This window comes from Poecile atricapillus, chromosome 6, assembly GCF_030490865.1.
Source record: "Poecile atricapillus isolate bPoeAtr1 chromosome 6, bPoeAtr1.hap1, whole genome shotgun sequence".
In the NCBI taxonomy this organism is placed as follows: Eukaryota; Metazoa; Chordata; class Aves; order Passeriformes; family Paridae; genus Poecile; species Poecile atricapillus.
This window is the reverse complement of record NC_081254.1, coordinates 8,521,074-8,538,473: the sequence shown is the minus strand read 5'-3', so window position 1 is coordinate 8,538,473 and position 17,400 is coordinate 8,521,074. Positions and strand designations below refer to the sequence as shown.

The following is a 17,400-nucleotide window of genomic DNA, read 5'->3' as shown; positions in this document are numbered from 1 at the left end:
GCCGCCCCGCTGCCGCCCCCAGCAACAAGTCGGGTAAGTGCGGCGACCTTGCGGGCGGCCGAGGCCCGCGCCGAGCCGGGGCCCGGCTCCGCTCCGCTTCAGCAAGGCTCGGGCGGTGGCCGAGGCGAGCTGAGCCGGTGGGGCCGTGCGGTTGGAATACCGCGCCGGGTGGGCGCGTCGCCGGGCGCCAGGCGGAGATGGCGCGGTACCCCTGAGGTATCGCCGGGAAAGTTTCCCAAGTTTCCCGTGGGGCGCGGACGCGGTCTCTTCCCTCCCGGCGAGGAATGCAACAGACAGCCCGGGATGAAGGCGGGCACCCCTGGCCGGAGCCGCTTGGCAGCGTCAGCCTCCCCTTCCGCTGCCCGCGATGCGGCGATCACACCAGGTTCCGGAGCCTCTCCTCACTGCGGGTGCACCTGGAGTACAGCCACAGCTTCCAGGAGAGCAGCCTCCTGGCCAGGAGTAGCCTGTTCTCCCCGCTGAAGGACACGGAGCTGGTGTCTCCGCCGGAGCCCGCAGCCCAGGGCAGCCCGGAGAGCCCCGGCGGCTCTGCCGCGCAGCCCGCGGGGCCCTACCTGAACTTGGGCGGTGCGTCCTGCGGGAGCGGGAAGGGCGAGCTGCCGCGGGAGCTGGGAGCGGAACGGCCCGGATCCTACCTGGCCAGCTATGTGTCGGCTGAGTCTCCCAGCAAGGCTTCCAAGCCCGGCCTCCCGGCCGCTGATTCCAAAGCCTCCTTCGAGGCACATGTCAGAGAAAAGTTTAACAGGATGGTAGAGGCCGTGGACAAAACGATCGAGAAGCGGATCGACAAGCTTACCAAAGAGCTGTCCCAGAAGACGGCGGAGCTGCTGGAGGTGCGGGCAGCGTTCGTGCAGTTGTCCCAGAAGAAGCAGGAGGTGCAGCGGCGAGAGCGGGCCCTGAGCAGGCAGGTGGATGTGGCGGTGGAGATGATCGCAGCCTTGAAGCAGCGACTCAGCGAGTCCGAGGAGGAGCTTCACCGGAAAGAGGTGTAAGTGGGGAGGCGAGAGCCGATGGCTTGGGGAAGGCTGGCCAGCTCCTGCGTGAGTGACAGCCTTTGGGGGAGAAGAGAGGGAATGGCTCAGTTGCTTGCTGATTATGAAGCTTGGAGCTCACCAGCTTCAGATCGCTATATTTCCAGAGTTGTAGCCCATGTGACTATGTCCTCTGCAAGGCAGTGGACAGCTCCCTGAGCAGGTGGTTTTCATGTTTGACTCCCTAATGACTAATGTCTGCACTTTCTAATGCCTGTGTTGTGCCTCTGGTTTCATGGGGGTAGGGAAAAGTAGAAGCTGTCATCATCATGTAATCTGATTTACACTGACACCTCTAATGCATCGTCTTTTTAAGAAGATACAGGTGGATAAGTGGATGAAGTATGTGAGAATACTAAATAGCACCTCTTCCCTTAAGCCATCTCACCATGGTCACTCCTGTGGAGTGCAATAATCTCTTGTGCATCAATGAAGCTTTACTGGAGACAGTGTTGAAAAGGCCATGTCCATGTAGTTCATGTCTAGTGTTTTAGAGGGACACAAGAACTGTGGAACAGGAATCACTTATATGGGATTGGGAAGTAGATACCAGAGTTCTGACTAACCTAAGCCATCTGAAAATATGTTCATGATGCATCCATTAAAAATGTAGCGATAGCTGATTTATAATTTATACATGAACTACTTAGTTTATTCAGCACTTGCTGAAACCTTTCAGGCTTTTCAGAGCAACACAACTTATTTTAGAGAAATGGAAATAAAGAGCCTTGGTAATGGTGTGTCTCTAAAGCAATTCATCAGCTTACAAAGGGAAGATGAGAAGTGGTAGTTGCTATGACACTGATCTCACAAGAAATAAGGAAGGTGGTGTAGGAGTTCAGTGTTGGAAGTTTGGAGGGCTTTCATTACTCCTTCCTGTAGCCTAAGGACAAGAAAGAAATCCACAGCAGTAGGAGCCATCTATCTTGAAGCAAACTGTAGATTTTCCAGAAGAGGGGATACGTAAAGTTGGTGGAACTTGAGCTGCTGAGAGCTTCCTTGAAGGGATATTCAACAGAATCCCTTATTTTAAAGTATTGGGTGATCCTCTGGGAAGAGAAGATTGAAGACTTAAGCTGAAGATAATAGTGTAACTGAGGCAGATTTGAAAGTATGCTGGGGGGAAGCCATGAAGATAACATAGTTTCAAGTAGTTTTGGTATTCTCATCTAGCCAGACTTCCTTCCTGAGCTCTTTCACAGTGTGAGTCATCCTATTCTAGAACAGTATCTTAGAGCGGAAGGGATTTCTCTATGAAGGTCCTTCTTCCCTCTGCAGACTACCCAGAGACCTCAGGTAAGCAGCTGTTTTAGGCTAGATGCAGAATTTCAGTGATCTCAAGTTAAGTGGCATGAATCTTACCCCAGACTAACAGCAGAATGTGTTTTTAAAAACCAAGACTATGATCCCAAATGGAAAAACATGACTGTTGAGAGAAAGAAACCATTCAGTAGAACAAACCCAAAGTTCTGCAGTGCTATAGAAGAAGAAAAGACCTTGTGGGAAAAGAGGAAAGGGGTAGTTGAGTCATTCAGGTAGAGAGAATGAGTATGATATGGGAGGATGGCAGGACACTGATCTTTGAAAAGAAAAAGACAGCTTAAGTTGTGATTTTTAACTGTATTAGGAAAAGGAACAAGGAAGCGGCCAATTGCTCTTTGGCAGACTACTTAGCAGCGGCACTGTCAGGCTGGTGTTTTGAGACCCAAAAAGACTGAATACAGAATGAGAAGTGGGAAAACATTGTCCTTCAAACTAGGACATTGTCAGGCTCAGGAAAGAGGCAGGAGCTCAGGTGATTGCTGTTAGAATTCTGGTCTTGAAAGAAGGAGGGTGAATGCATAAACCAATGATGAGGTAGCTCTTAAGTTGGTATTACAGGGAAGGCTGAAGGTTACTTGGCTAGTAAGAAGCACTAATCAAAAGAGACTTCACAGAGTACAGGATATTGCTCTTTAGGGTTTTGGTTCCACTTTGAACAAAAAGACTTGGAAGCAAGAGCAGCAATAGGAATAAGTGAACAGCGCTTACACAGTAGTATGTTAATTTCTAAAGGTAAATGTGCATAATGCGTGGTAGTGGGTAGGACGGAAAAAGATCATCCCTGAGTACCAAGGGGGGAGGAGGGGAGTCAGGGTATGCTATTGCCTGTGTCTGTGCCCAGCCCCACAGCATTGCCTCTGAAGTTTCTCTGAGGGCACTGGGAGGAGGGTAGGGTGTAAGAATAGGTTGAATTCACTTAGGGAAAAACTGGAAGTGTGCTGGGTTTTTTCTCATTTAGATGGTTCCTGCATTTCCCATCTTGGAGGATAACAAGGGATAGTGCCATAGAAAAATGCACTGTTTGGCTTTCCAATTGAAAAGTCGTATAATTTGCAAATTGGGAAGGAAGGCAGGTATAAAAAAATGCTTTGTAAGAACAGGGCTGATAGTTCTAGAGCAGCTTTTCAGATTTTAATCTCTAAAAATCTCTAAAAAGCTAACTGGGACAGTTAGCTTTGCTGCAGCAGCAGGGAAGCACTGGGTGGTGTGCTGTAGTAGATGAGAGAAAAATGTGTGTTCATGACTTTGGTAACAACAGTTACACTTGTCTGGCTTTCTCATGGGCTGTGGGTAAACTCTGAGACCTGTCTATATATTAAATGCTTTGTGTGTTCAGAACTTACTTGGTGTACTAAGAAGACATTGTCCTTCAAAAACGGAGGATCTCAAGATTCTGGAAGAAGTCCAGATGATTAGAAAGCCAAACAAGGCTCCCTTAATGGAAATTGCAGAAGCAGTTCTCACTGCAGATTGTGGAAAGTCAAAGGCATCCCTTAGGGACTGCTTTGATACTTGCTGACCTTCAGAAATAAATGCTTTCATCGGTTTCTTTGGATTTTTTTTTTCATAAGCAATCTTGTGAATATAGATAACTTTTCCTAAAATTAGCATTGGTGTTGAGCTAGTGTAGCCGCAAATATTTTCCTCTAAGCAGCAGAAAAAAGAAAACACCTTCCCTGAAACATCTGAGTGTTGGTTTAGACCATCAGCAAGAACAAGGCTGCCCATTTCAAGGGCTTATAGGATCAGTAGGGTTATTACTTTAGACTTGTCAGTTAATTATTTTTTGTTTGTTTTAAATAAGGCAGTCCAACAAAGACAGCAATGAAGATACCTTTTTCGTTAAATTTTCTCTTAGTTCCCTTACAAAAATGGCAGTGCCAATGTGTTGTGTTCTGTGTGTTCACACATGCAGGTGTGTGCTGTGATACTGGTGTGAGGCCCTTCTGGGTGTGTTGAGGGGTAGGACTGCTGGAGGTACAACACTGACTGTACTAATATGTAGTTGAAATAGTATTACTCTAAGAACAGAGCTGCTGAGCAAAGGAATTATTTAATTAGAAAATGTGCCCTGGAAGGGATTATTCAATGTTTGATGAAGGAGAATCAGAATGAGTACTGTGATCTTAACGATACCACAGAAGCATGCCCAAAGGGTGTAAGACTTTGTTGAATAAGATACCAAGAAAGCCATTGAAACAAAAATCAGCTATGAGCTTAACTGATAGAGGATTGTTTCTGGATGTTATGTAAGAAAATTGAATCTGTTAGAGTTTGATTTTCAGTAAGTCTGAACAGGGTAAGCATTGGAAGCAATGGTCTTTGGCTGGAATCTACCTTCAGTGGTAACTTAAACATTTTCATTTTGTCTCCTAATGATAGAGTAAGATCATTAATGTTGTACCTTGCCATATCTCCCACAGTAATTTCTCTAACCAGTCTAATGCATTTGTTTTGAGACTGGTCATGCCTCTGCTCTGACATAGTCTGGAATGCAAGGATTATTTCAGAATAGCTGTTGTGGGCAGTAGTTGTTCTTGCCAGTGGCTTCACCTTAAGCTTGCAATTAATGAAATTGTCTGTGCAGATAACATCTTGACAATGGCATTAAGAGCTGGCTTTTAGAGATTGTGCAATTTGTGCTTTAAAACAGCTTTCCTTAAAATCGGGATTTCAATTGTACATCAAAACAGTTTTGATTTGCTTTAAACAGAGTACAACTACAATTACACTTTGTTCTTCCACCCTCAGTTTTAGGTAATCCTGCTCCCTCTGTCCTGTTTTCTTTCATCTTCCTACTCAAGAGATTACTCCCCCCCATGCAGCTGTAAGGGTTTAAGCTTAGCATGACTATCCCACAGAATGGCTCTGTGAAATAAAGCTTAAAATCTTCAGAGTCACCCCAGTAAATTCAGGGCTCAAATCTAGAACTCAGCCCACTGAATGGCTGCAATAATTTTCTGAGGGAGGAGGTGTGAATGTCTTAAATGTGCTTTTAGTGGTGTGATAATGTGAAACCATAACCTAATGAATAACAGCAGTCTTCAGGCAAAAACACCAGTTGGGTTATGGATAAGGTCACTGGTGTTAATACTTAATGAATTTACATATTAAATATTTTGACAAGTAAATCACTTTACTACTTGTTGTGATAGGAATTTTTCCACCTTCAGGTAAAATAATGTGTTTGGTTTTCTATTTTTTTAGGCAGTTATGCTAAATGTAATTCTCTAAAATGATTTGGTATGGGGTGCAGAATCTGCATGGAGCCTCATGCTTATCTCCACCTACAGAACAGCTGCAGGTGTTAATGTTGCCGTGCACAGTCCTGGTGCCAGTGCCATGCATCCGTGGGAGGGCTTGATTGCAATGTGAGAACTCATTAGCCCTTCTTGTCAGGTGCAAGGAGCTGGAGCTGTCCCACCCTCTGCATCTACTCAGTGTATCACATGCTTAGCTACTGAAAGTCATATAAATACTAAGCATATCCCAGGATCTCTGTGCTGGCAACTGTTCCAGTAAACAAGAACTGCAGCTTGCTCTTCCTAAAGGAACGCTGAATAATCTAGTGGTAAAGGCAGAAGAATAAATGTCACCTAGTCAGCCTATGATTTATAACTTTATTTACCACATCTCAGCCTCCATAAAGAAGTTTTAGGGCTAGGCTGAAGTTAGGATGCAAAATGCCAAACTACTTAAGTCTAGTTAACTGTAACAAGTTAATTCCTTGGCAAAGTCAGATTAAAATAAAAGTTTTGGCAGCAACTCTTTCTTACTTACAGTGAGTTCTTCACCCTGCACTTGTTTTTTCAGCTGAACACCTCTGAGGTGCCTGCTGTACTGCAATAAACTTCCCCATGACTCCTCTGGCTTTGGGAAGAGCTTTCTGACACTCCAGCAGTACAGGCACCTCCTGCTCCTCTTGGATACCTCCCAGGTTGCATCCTCCTTGTCTTTCCCTGTCACTTGCCTCACCTTGTTGCTGGCAGCTCAATACATTCTCTGCTCACCGGGCAGCAAGAACAGTTCCCCCTTCCTGAAAGGTTTCATCTGACAGGAGCACGCCCCCAGACAAAGCAAGAAACTCACCTTTCTTCCTGCTGCCCGGTCATAGCCCTGTAAGCATTTTTCATACAGTACACCTTAGTATTGGTAAACTATGAACAGATGAGATTACAGAAATTTAAGAGATCTAGGGTGCACTACGCATCATCTACACCACTCAGAAAATGTAGTGTCAGGATCTGTTGCTTACCCTTACAAGCAAATGCCAGGGTGCAGAGGTGGGTGAAAGGGGGAAGGAGTCTGCTGGGGAGAATAGCAGAGCAGTAAAGAAATGATGATGAGAGCAGAGGAGTTCTCAGGGGGAGTTAATAACTCCACATAACTGTTTCTTAATATAACAGAAGTGCTCCAGATGTAGAACAGTCAGTGCAGGGTAGCAGAGACCTCTTATTAGAAAGGGCAGCACTTCAGGTCTGAGACAGGCTTTAACAAAATGATTCATGTTTCAGGTGAATGCTGCTGACAAGGCTGTGCTGTCAAGACACAGAGCCCAGTGGGCCCATGCTACTATGCTCTGGTTTATGCCTCTACCAAGTAGGCCGCACAATATTCACAGCTTCAGCTTCCCCCTGACTTCATGAAGAGCAGTGTCAGGCCTCTGTGGACATCCATCTTTCCACAAGCATAAGAATAGAGAGTGAAAGACAGAAATCCTGTCACATAATCCTCAAAAACTTGGCAGAGGTCTGGAGAAATAAATTTAAAGTAAACTAAAGAGCATAAGCAAAAAATCATCACGGCTATCCAGAAATAAAATTGAAGGGAGAGTGTCATCAGTATGGCTAAGAAAAAGTCTGGGCAAACTACAAGAGACAAGAAGGGCAGTTAGACAGATAAACAATAGCTGCAGGAAGCTACATGAGTTTGTTGAATCATCTCCCTATTGTTCACAGTGGGAGGAGGGTAAAAATTTTTCTGGGAACTCCCTTCAGGTAACCAAGGCATAGCTGTGGCATGGAATGAGCTCTCTGAGGAAGAAGTGATGGAGCAAGTAGAGAGACCTATTAGCCGTCACTCCTCAGGGCTTGATCTTGTTCTTCTGAGAAATGAGAATGAAGTGGAAACAAAGAAAGTAGCTGAGCTAACAGAAGTGCTGCTTATCAGTGCAAGGTGTGTGACAGAGCCCTAATGCGTGGTTGTGTTCTGACTCCTGTCATTCCAAAGGAAATTTACATAGTGTATTTAAGCCCAAAGGAAAATTTTTAGATTAAAGTTGTTAAAGGCAGGTTCATAGGCTGTACAGGGGCAGCTAAACAGAGAGAAGTTATGGATATGCTACTACTGCTGCTAATAACAGTTCCTACAAATAATGGCATGTAGGATGCCAAGTTATCTTTAGTCTAGAGAGCAAGGATGATACTAGGGAATTTATTGACATTGAGTCTCCTCTCCTGATGCCTCTCCCTGGCCTCCTTATGGCATATTGAGATATTTATAGGAAAAGAAAATCTGTTGGTGATATTTGTGCCATAGAATAGGCAATTAATTAATTCTTATTAATTACCTTTGCTGAGACAATTTCAAATGTTAGCATTCTTGAAACTATCACCCTTTAAAAAAAATGCCAGTTACTCATGTTTGTGGCCTCCTGCTGCAGCAAAACTCAGCCACTTACTGTGTCTCTGGGAGGGACATCCTCATGGTGTCCCGGGCTGGCAGCTCCCCACTCTCTCATCTCCCCAGTGGAGGGTCAGCAGCCAGCCAGGCTGTGCACAGCTCTTTCTTACCCAAAAGGAGAGGGATTTGGAGCCAACCTGCTGAGTTGCTGTGCTTTTGAGATCCCTGCCCTGTAAAAGAGGACCCTGATGAAGCGGCAAAGGCTTCAGATTGCTCCTATGTTAACCCAAAACCATCAGGAAAGCAAAGAAGTTAAAGTGTGATTACAATAAAGCCCTAAAATTGACCTTAATGAGTTTAGATTGACTTCTCCCTAAGCATTCCTCGGTGGCTCTTTAGTATAAGGTTGTTCTGGGCAAGATAATAATCACTAAAACTGTTCAGAGCCTTGAAATTAAATGGATTAGCTGATCTTAACAAACAAGTTACCTCTCTGTTTCTTAAGCCATATTTTATGGGCAAGTTAATATAAACTAATATTCATCGGTGCTCTTCATCCAAACAATACGTGCTTTTACCTCATTCCTACCATTAGATCAACCATGTAAACAGAACTCTGCTGTAGTATAGAGCAGGCAGGCAACAGCCTGAATCCTAGGTGAATGTCCATGGCTGACCACTTGTGCCTAACTCATAGCACAAATCAGCTCACTCTTGAAACAACTATTAAACCAATTACCTACAACTATGCTGAGTTAAAACAGCAAAATGCAGAGGAACTTTGGATTTGTTATAAACAAGCTAAGATTTGAAAGGTTATTTCTGCCACAAACTGTTTCATAGTTTCTACTTAAAATGCTTTTTCCTCAGGCGATTTCTACTGAGCAATCATGCCCTTTCTTGTTTGGCAAGCACTGGTTCCCTCAACTCCCACCCATTTTGTACAAAGCAAAATTTAACATCTCTTTATGGGCAGAGTAAAAAAAATATTTATCCAGGCATTTATTAACCAGGGAAATCCTACATGCTCAGATTTGTCTTCTTTTGTAATACATGCTTCAATCTATAACCCAACTTCCACCCAACTAGTCCTCTGATAGCAGAGGTGCAAATGGTGTCCTGATTACTGACCAGCAGATACAGCTGTCTCCATATACCTTGAGAAGTGATGCTTAATGATATTTCTACCCCGTGGACCACTAAAGACTATTTTTCCAAGACACCAAGTAATGTGAGAAAACCCCACCTTAAACCCACTGCCCATAAACTTAAATTCAGCATTCAGGTTTCCAGATCTTCACATTGTCCACAAAATGTTGAAATCTGATAATGGTAAAGGAGAGTAATTAGCCACCACAGGCTATCGCCATGACAAACTGAAGAAGCATGAGTAATTTTTGACAATGGTGAGACCAGGAACCTGCTGTTATTTAAATGTGGCCTCTTTGCAATGTTTCCATCTTGCAGAGAAGTTGTTACTTTCAACCACTTCCTGGAAGAAGCAGCAGAAAAAGAAGTGCGGGGGAAAGCCAGGCTCCAGCACTTCATTGAAAACTTGTTGCAGCGTGTGGATCTGGCAGAAAGGCAGCTAGAATATTACCAAAACCAGCAGATACTGTGCAACCACACCAATGTCAGCGAGAATGTGGTAAGCCAGCCGAGTCCTACCCTTTACTATCACCCTCCCCCTGGAGCCAAAGTACTGGAGTTTGAATACAGGTGGGCTCAGTGGCTCATGCTAATTGCTACTGCTGGTTGATGTGCATTTGTGAAATGTTTCTTTAGGTGTGTTTTGTTTGTGTTTTAAACTCCCACTTTACACGAGGGAAAGGAGCAGATAACATAGGAGCAGCAGTAGCCAAAGGTGATAAAGGGAGAATGGAGAGTAATGAAATATTTGATAGATACTTAAATTTTTTCCAGCTTTGCCTATTGCTGCTGTTTCCTTTGCCGTGAACACTTTTTTTAATGTGACTTGGCAGTCTTTTTGGGTTGCCTAAAATTTCCTATCTTCAGGAAAGGCATAGATCCCTATAGGTGATATATTAGCTTGCTGGCAAATCATCTTGCTTTTAGTAGTTACCTATCATGGGACTCTTAGAAATGGTGAATGGATTCCCACAGGCCTATACCCCATGGATTAGAAATCCAAGAATGTTACTTTTTAAAATACATTATTTCTTTAAAAGCCCTCATTTTAAATACCTAAACCCAGTATTTTCCTACAATGCTTTACATTTATATGACAAGTTTTAGGCACAAGACTTCCAAGGAACATTTCAATTTAATTGAATACCCTATGCTGCCTGTACTAAGTAGTTGCTTACCGTGGGATGTGAGAAGAAGGCATTTGATCATGCACAGCACTGAACAGATATGCAGTGGTGGAAAGGAAAGGTTCCCAGAGCTACTTGGAAGACAACAAGCTTTAGGTAAGACCTGAATAAATGTAGATGAGCTGAAATCCAGTGCAGGCATCTCAAACAGTATCTGTGAGAAGATTACGGGGCACCAGTCAGACGAGCCTCAATATTAAATCATCTCCCTTTCTCTGGATGTATTTATCATGATGCCAGGCTTAGTAGTGTCCCTTGGGGAGGGCTCTAATTTTTAAGGCACCTGCCCCGCTTTCTGAGTAACTTCAGCATTCCTCTAAGGTCATCCATCCAAATATTGACCATCCTGACCTTCAGGAGGTACAGGAAAGTATACCATGAGATGGCTCCAGACTCCAACTAAGAGAGATGACAAGCAAAGTCAGGCTAGGTAAAAATCCATCTATAAAGTGTGGACAATACCAGGGACAGAAGGAACATTTACAAGAACATAATAATTTTCAGATGCCAAATTTGACTTGCTTGTCTCAGTGACTTCATTACATGATATTCAAAAGCTCAGTGTAGAAGCTCTGATGAAAGCTCAATATAAAGAATTTTTAGTATTAAAATTGATTTAAACTTAGCTGGCATTAAACACCTTTTCTGACACCCACCAAAAGAGGGACTAGACAGTGTTTCCACACTTTGAACCAAACTTCTGTAAAAAATGAAGCCATGCAAATTTGGGCATTGAAGCTATGCTGACCCTAGTTGGTCTCAGGATTTGCAGGAGTGGGAGAGAAATGCTTGTGTCCTCACCCTCCACCCTCCGGTGTAAATCTGTCAGAGCCAAGGGTTTGTACCTGGACTTTCCTGGCCACTTGTGCAAAGGAAATGTATCACTGAAAAATTAAAGGATTTGAGAAAAAGTTAATTTCATACAGTTTATTCAGCCACTGCCCTTTATTAATTATCTTGAACACAATAATTACTTTTCATTGTATCCATACTGTTTAATCTTATGTGAAAGATCTCTGTTCAGCCCACACTTCTTTAGCAATTTACTTTGATTATAGTTTCAATAAAAATAATGGGAAAAATCCAACCACTAACAATTCACACATTATGATTTTTAAAACATGTTCATAAGATGGAAGAGTAGAAATCTGTACAAAAGAGGCAGCTTTTTTTGTTTCTTTAAATGTTCTAGTTTTAACAGCATGTGAGAATGGAAATACAATTTTAAAGATTGTGTATATTTTATCCTTGTACATTAATTACTTGAAAATGTAATAGTAATAACCTGGTTTTGTTTTCTTTTCAGTTTACAGACATTTCATTAAATAAGAAACCCAGATGCCTGTATGTATATCTCCCTTTTTTTTTTAACTTAAATACACTAAGCTGACATGCTTGCATTTCTGCTTTTACATTTTACCTTATAGGTTGGGACCTGCATGTGGTCTATATTTATGTCATGTAATTGAGGAAAAACAGATTTCTGTTAAAACTACACTAAAATCAGATATTCTCTGAAGAAAATAAAGAATGCTGATTTTCTGTTAAACAAATTACTCCTTCCCGCTGACTATAATAGCCTATTGCAAAGCTACAGAAGTTCAATCTTTTTGGCAAACACAGTTCAATTTTCAGTTGAAAATGTCTTTAACATTCTATAGGTGGGAGAGAGACAGTTGTCATTTCCTAACTGACAGTAACAATCATAAAAAGAAACAAGTGCCTTGACAAAGCATGGGCACTAACAATCTCAGCTTACTCAAGCAGCTGTCCTGGGAGCAGCAGAACTAATTGGGGCTGGTCTCCCATGTCTTTGTGACTTGGTCGTGAGTCCCAGCAGGTGGTTTGGAGCATCATGTGCTGCTTGGCCAAGTTGACAGTCAGACAGTGCACCCTTCTTCAGGGCAGCCTTTCCTTGTGGGGACACCAGTTTAGGACTTTTTCCCATTGCATCACCACAAGTCATTCTCCATAACACAACAGATTAGGAATATGGGTGAGTAGAAGTTCAGACTCTCTTGCAGTCACATACATTATGGAGCTGCTGCTTTGAGTGAAAAAACCTTTCCAACATCTGGAGCTGGCAGCTTTGCATTTTACATGCAGTGACTTGCATCTTCCTCCATCTTGATTACTTTCTTACTTTGACTGTGAAATGGGGACAAACATCCATCCTTCTCTACCAGAAAGTCATTGAATTTAAATACAGTTTAGCCCTTTTAGGTAGCCCTTCAGATCGTATTGACCTTGACCTGGTTTTAGTAGCTTCATTCAGTGCAGCAGAGGACTGCCTAATATCACCTGCAATAATGCCTGTGTATGCTTTGGGAATAAATGATGTAGCTTCTTCACCATAACAACATCTGAGAAAAACAGAATACTGCATCTTTAAACAACAACTAAGTAATGGACTGTAAAAAACAGTACCCAAGAACTGATGGTAAACTGGAGTGGCCAACACTTGTGCATATACACAGGTCATTCCTAACCCCCAGCAAGTGATCAGAGCCCAGGCCTGCACTAGGCCAGGATGACACAGTGCCTGCAAGCTCCAGCTTGGACCTGCACAGCATTTCATCCTCCTAAACCTCCCCCTAGTGAAATCTGTTTAGCAAAGCTGCTAACCAGGTAATGCTGTTACATAGGTAAGGCTTAGTTCCTGCAATGTGAGATGGCACTCACTGCCTCCTACCAACAAATACAGACTTCCATGACACCCTTCTCATCTTCCTAAAGAGCAGGAGAGGCTTTACACTGTACACACGTGAGTAACCACAGCTTTTTCCAAAACTGACCTTGTCAAGGGTGCAATATGATTTAACTCCCAGAAGAAGTAATACTATAGATACATGTTTTTCAGAAATAAGAGGCTATGGAAGATAGTCCTATGGGATCCCTTAAGAGGTTGACTTGTACATCAGCACATCTGCTCTTCACTTCAGTCACAGGAGCTGGGTAGACATGAGCTGGTGCCTTACGTTCATAATTCTGCTGTTACACTACATCTATCTACTGTAAAACATTTCAAGATTGAAAGGATGTTAATGTTAAAAATTAAGTGTTAAAAAGGATGATAATGATCTTAGCTAAACTGTGGAACCAGTTTAGATGTAATATTTCAGAGCAGAGCGCATGGTTCAGCCTTTGCAGCACTAAGCACTTTGCTGTCACTCCAACTGAGCTCACAAATTCCTGCAAATCTTGCTGGGCTTGAACCATCACAGAGAGAAAAAGAATCCAGCTCACTTTGGCCTTTAAGCTTTCATGGCCTTCTTCCCACCAGTTTTTGTGTTCCCCTTTCTTCTTCCAATATAAATCAAAGCCTAAAAGGGAGCTAAAGTTTCCCTGGATGGGTGGTCAGAACAAAGGCAGAGCATGGAGTTTCCTGAGCTATTGGCCATTTGTAGCAGCAGCTCCCAGGGTGCAGTCCAGGGCAGCACTACAGAGATTCCACAAAATCTCTACAGTTCCTCCATCTACTTTCTACGCTTACTGGTGCTATGTGGTCTTCCGAAGACCAAGGGGTGTTCATTCTTTGCAGAACATTGATGTGAACATGTGCATCTTTAAAATCCCTGCAGATCATGAAGTATAGACCTCAGTAAGGTCTCAGCACTCCAAAATCAGCAGAATGCTGATCAAAATAAAAGTGTAGATGAACACACATGAAGAGTGCACCAGTAACACGTGTAGGGGTTATTTTACTGAGGAATGCTTTTGAATACTGAGAAATGTAATTCATCTCAACAGAGTTAAAAACTCTGCTTTTAACATGCAGCCTCATTCTGTAAAACAAGAGTATGTCTTCAAAAATGGAAGGGTTTGGGATATTTTGGGGACCTATCAGTTTGCAAGACTGAATAATAGTTATTAATAATAACTATTAATAGTTATAATTATAATTATTGTTATAATTATTATATTAATTAATAATATTTCTAATTAATAGTTATTAATAATGAATTATTATTAATTTCAGGAGCCGAGGAAGTCAACATGCTTCATATAATATCCCTGATGCAAAGCCGCATTCCTTTCAAAAAGGAAGGATCTTGTTGAAAAAAACAAAGGACGAAAAAGCCAGCTTGCAGCCAGTGAAATGCTTCTATGAATCTGTTGATTGCCCAAGAGAAATATGGAGAGCACAAAAGAAGGGTGAATCAGTCTGCTGTGCCAGGAAAGTGAGTGCAAAATCAAAAATGGGTAAAAAGGCCAAACCGCTATAGGAACGGTGAGCAATATACAGCAACATAGGAACTTGTCTTCAACACAGCAAATATTGAATGAAGTCAGTCATCCTGCTTTTTCCTATCCACCTGGCCATGCCAAAACATATCAGATATAATATACAGAAATATATACACATGGAAGTTTTATATTATTTAGTTACACCATTCCCTCTTTGGGCACTATAAAATAAGTGACATTTTATTCAGTTGATACGGAGGTTTTTCTATTTCTTTATGTATTTATTATTTTATTTAGTCACTTATAGAGCTTACTTCAAATGACTGCAGTTATCTTGCTGGGCAGTACTGTGGCTGTGTGTTTAATTGTTTTAGTGGCAACATGTGGCCTGGTAATTTATTTTCCATCTGTGTTATTCCTGAAGTTCAGAGGAATCCATTTAATTGGCACCTAAATATTCAATCTTTCAGCATAGGTAGGTGTAAGATCAGTGTATAAAAGACCTACTTAGATGCAAAAGACCAACTCAAAGTTGTAGGAGTCGTTGAAGGCTGTTTACAGCAGTAGATTGCTACCCTGAGTTTTTGGCTATAAGCACACTTCCATCTTTTATTAAATGCATTAAACTACTTGATTCTGCCAGCAGCCACATTGTCTATTGGTATAAGTTTGGGCTCCTTTGAGGTGTCCCTTAGCAAGGAGACCAAAAGCTGCCCTGACAAGCACAAGCCAAATTGGGCCAGAGGAGGAATGTCAGTGCTAAGCGCCAGCAGCAAGTTATCTGCTGTGGTACAGCAAGTGACAGGCTAAAGCAGTGTGTTACTGCATGGCATTGTGTTCAATGTCTTTGCTTGGTCTCAGGCATTTGAGGCCCAAATAACCATGATTATAACCCAAATCCTTCACATTTTTATCTCTGAAAATTCTTTACAGGGCTGAGAGATTAACTGACTTTGAAGCCAAGTGCAAGGCAGTTAGAGATGACTGCAGAGCAGGAATGTATGTGTTTACACTGGTTTGTGCCAATTAAAAGGATCCTTATTTATCAGAGAATTTATTTATCAAGATGATTTTTTAAGTGTACAGTTTTTTGGTAACATGAATCCTCATGTCATGTTTACAGATACAAACATCCTGATGATGTTACTGATGAGATTTGTTTTCTCAAGAAATAGAAAAGATAGGTGAGACAGGTCTATGTGATTTATTTTTGAAACGCTCATAACAGATGTAAATTGTTTATGTGGAAGACGATTTTTACAGTATGTGTACAAGGATTTGTGAAAAATGTTCTTCATTTTTTATAATTATGTCTGTAAGCAGAACTGAGTATTAAAAGACAATGTATCACTATGATTACTGCTGCAATTAGCACCCAAGTTGCAATATTTTTAAAGCAGAAGATGACCAATCAGTCAGCTAGGATCAGGTAACTAGAGATAGAGAACATTTGTCAGTGTACAGAGCTCCCAGAAAGTAGCAGAGAGAAGAAAGAGTATTATTCCTCACTTTTATTTTAAATAGTGTGTATGGAACAATCAGATACAGTGTTTCAGTAGCAAGTCACAGTGTAAAACCAATTCAGGTATTTAGGTTGTAATGATATTTCAATATTTATTTAACTGTCACAAGGCCACACTTGGCCTTATGCTAGGCATTGTGTGTGGTGAAAAGGAGTTGTTCATCGTGTTGCATGGGCTTGGGTCAGATTGTGTGTTACAACCTTTATAGGCAAGCTAAAATTGAAGCATTCTTGAGTTTTTTCTATTTCTTCCCACAGCCTTCCATAAAACTGAAAAAAGGATCTTTTCTGAAGATAATAAAGGTGAACATTAGAAAGATAGTAAAATAAAATATATTAATTTGTTTCTTTAGCCACTTGACACTGAAAGAATATTTTTATTTTTAAATGCTTATCTATTCTGTTAGTCACCAAAGTTCTAGCAACTACTAGTTCACAAATGAGATGTTTATTTTATCATTTATCATGCCAACATCTTGACTGTAAGTTGTCCTTTTGGGGGGAGGAAGAGGAAAAGAGTAAGAGAAGTTGCATGTTTTTAAACTTTTCAAAGCTTAATTTACCCTTAATTGCTAAACAAATGCCAGTTTAGTAATCAGAAAGAAATTGGATTGTACTGTAATTGCAGGTAAAAGCTTTTAGAATATAAACATTCTAATAATAAATATATATTTCTCAGTTACTTTGTCATTTAACTCTGTGAAATACATCGTTTCTTACAAAACCCTCTGAAACAGCACAGAAAAAGCCAAGCAGCAGCAGCTTGGGCTTTGTTTTGTTCCTCAGATAAAGCATGGCATTGAAGTCAGGTTGTGACCCTTCCCAGCAATTAACCTGCAGACATCTGTTCCATCTTCCCTGCATAGCTCACGTTACATGCTGCTCTCTTACTGTACTGGTGCTTGAAAATCATTTTTGAGGTGACCCACAGGGTCAGATAACCTGCCCAAAGCTGAGGGAGAGGGATAGAGGGAAGGGTCAGGCAGAGGAAATTAAGGGCAGAGGGGCTCCCAGGGAATGTCAGTGAGGGTGTCTTCTCCACACAGTGCCAGTTGCAGAGCCATCATTTCATCAGGTATCTCCCTGGTTAGACTTGGAAAGAGATGTTTTCCCATGGGGGATCCAGGTTCCTGTCTTATTAACAGACACAATATTTGGGAAGAGTAGATACCTGCACCAGGCTGAGTGTAACCAGCTTGAGCTAGTGGGGACTTCTGAACTGAGGAGATGACAATTGTAAAATATTTTTTAAATCTGAAAGTGTTCTGACCAAGTTGACCACTCACCTTTGAAAATGAATTTGAAGCAGAGTTATCATGTTTCGCCCTTTGAGATACTTTGAAGGCACCTTGATAGG

At 41.9% G+C, this 17,400-nt stretch overlaps 1 protein-coding gene across 4 annotated transcripts; it reads left to right on the top strand.

Annotated features, from left to right (window-relative positions):
• ZNF365 (zinc finger protein 365) lies at positions 1-16,721 on the top strand. Of its 4 annotated transcripts, none has more exons than XR_009277899.1 (5): positions 1-1,009; positions 9,465-9,645; positions 10,317-10,429; positions 11,640-11,677; positions 14,313-14,399. XR_009277899.1 is itself a non-coding variant. In XM_058841982.1 (5 exons), the coding sequence occupies exons 1-5, from the start codon at positions 285-287 to the stop codon at positions 16,371-16,373; spliced, it is 1,218 nt and encodes a 405-aa protein (XP_058697965.1). In that variant the 5' UTR covers positions 1-284; the 3' UTR covers positions 16,374-16,721. The 4 variants fall into 4 exon arrangements, 3 of the variants coding, with proteins under 3 accessions (XP_058697965.1, XP_058697966.1, XP_058697967.1); XM_058841982.1 differs by lacking the exon at positions 10,317-10,429 and adding an exon at positions 16,302-16,721 and having other exon boundaries at positions 14,313-14,514; XM_058841983.1 differs by lacking the exon at positions 10,317-10,429 and having other exon boundaries at positions 14,313-16,721.
• Positions 16,722-17,400: the final 679 nt, after the last annotated feature.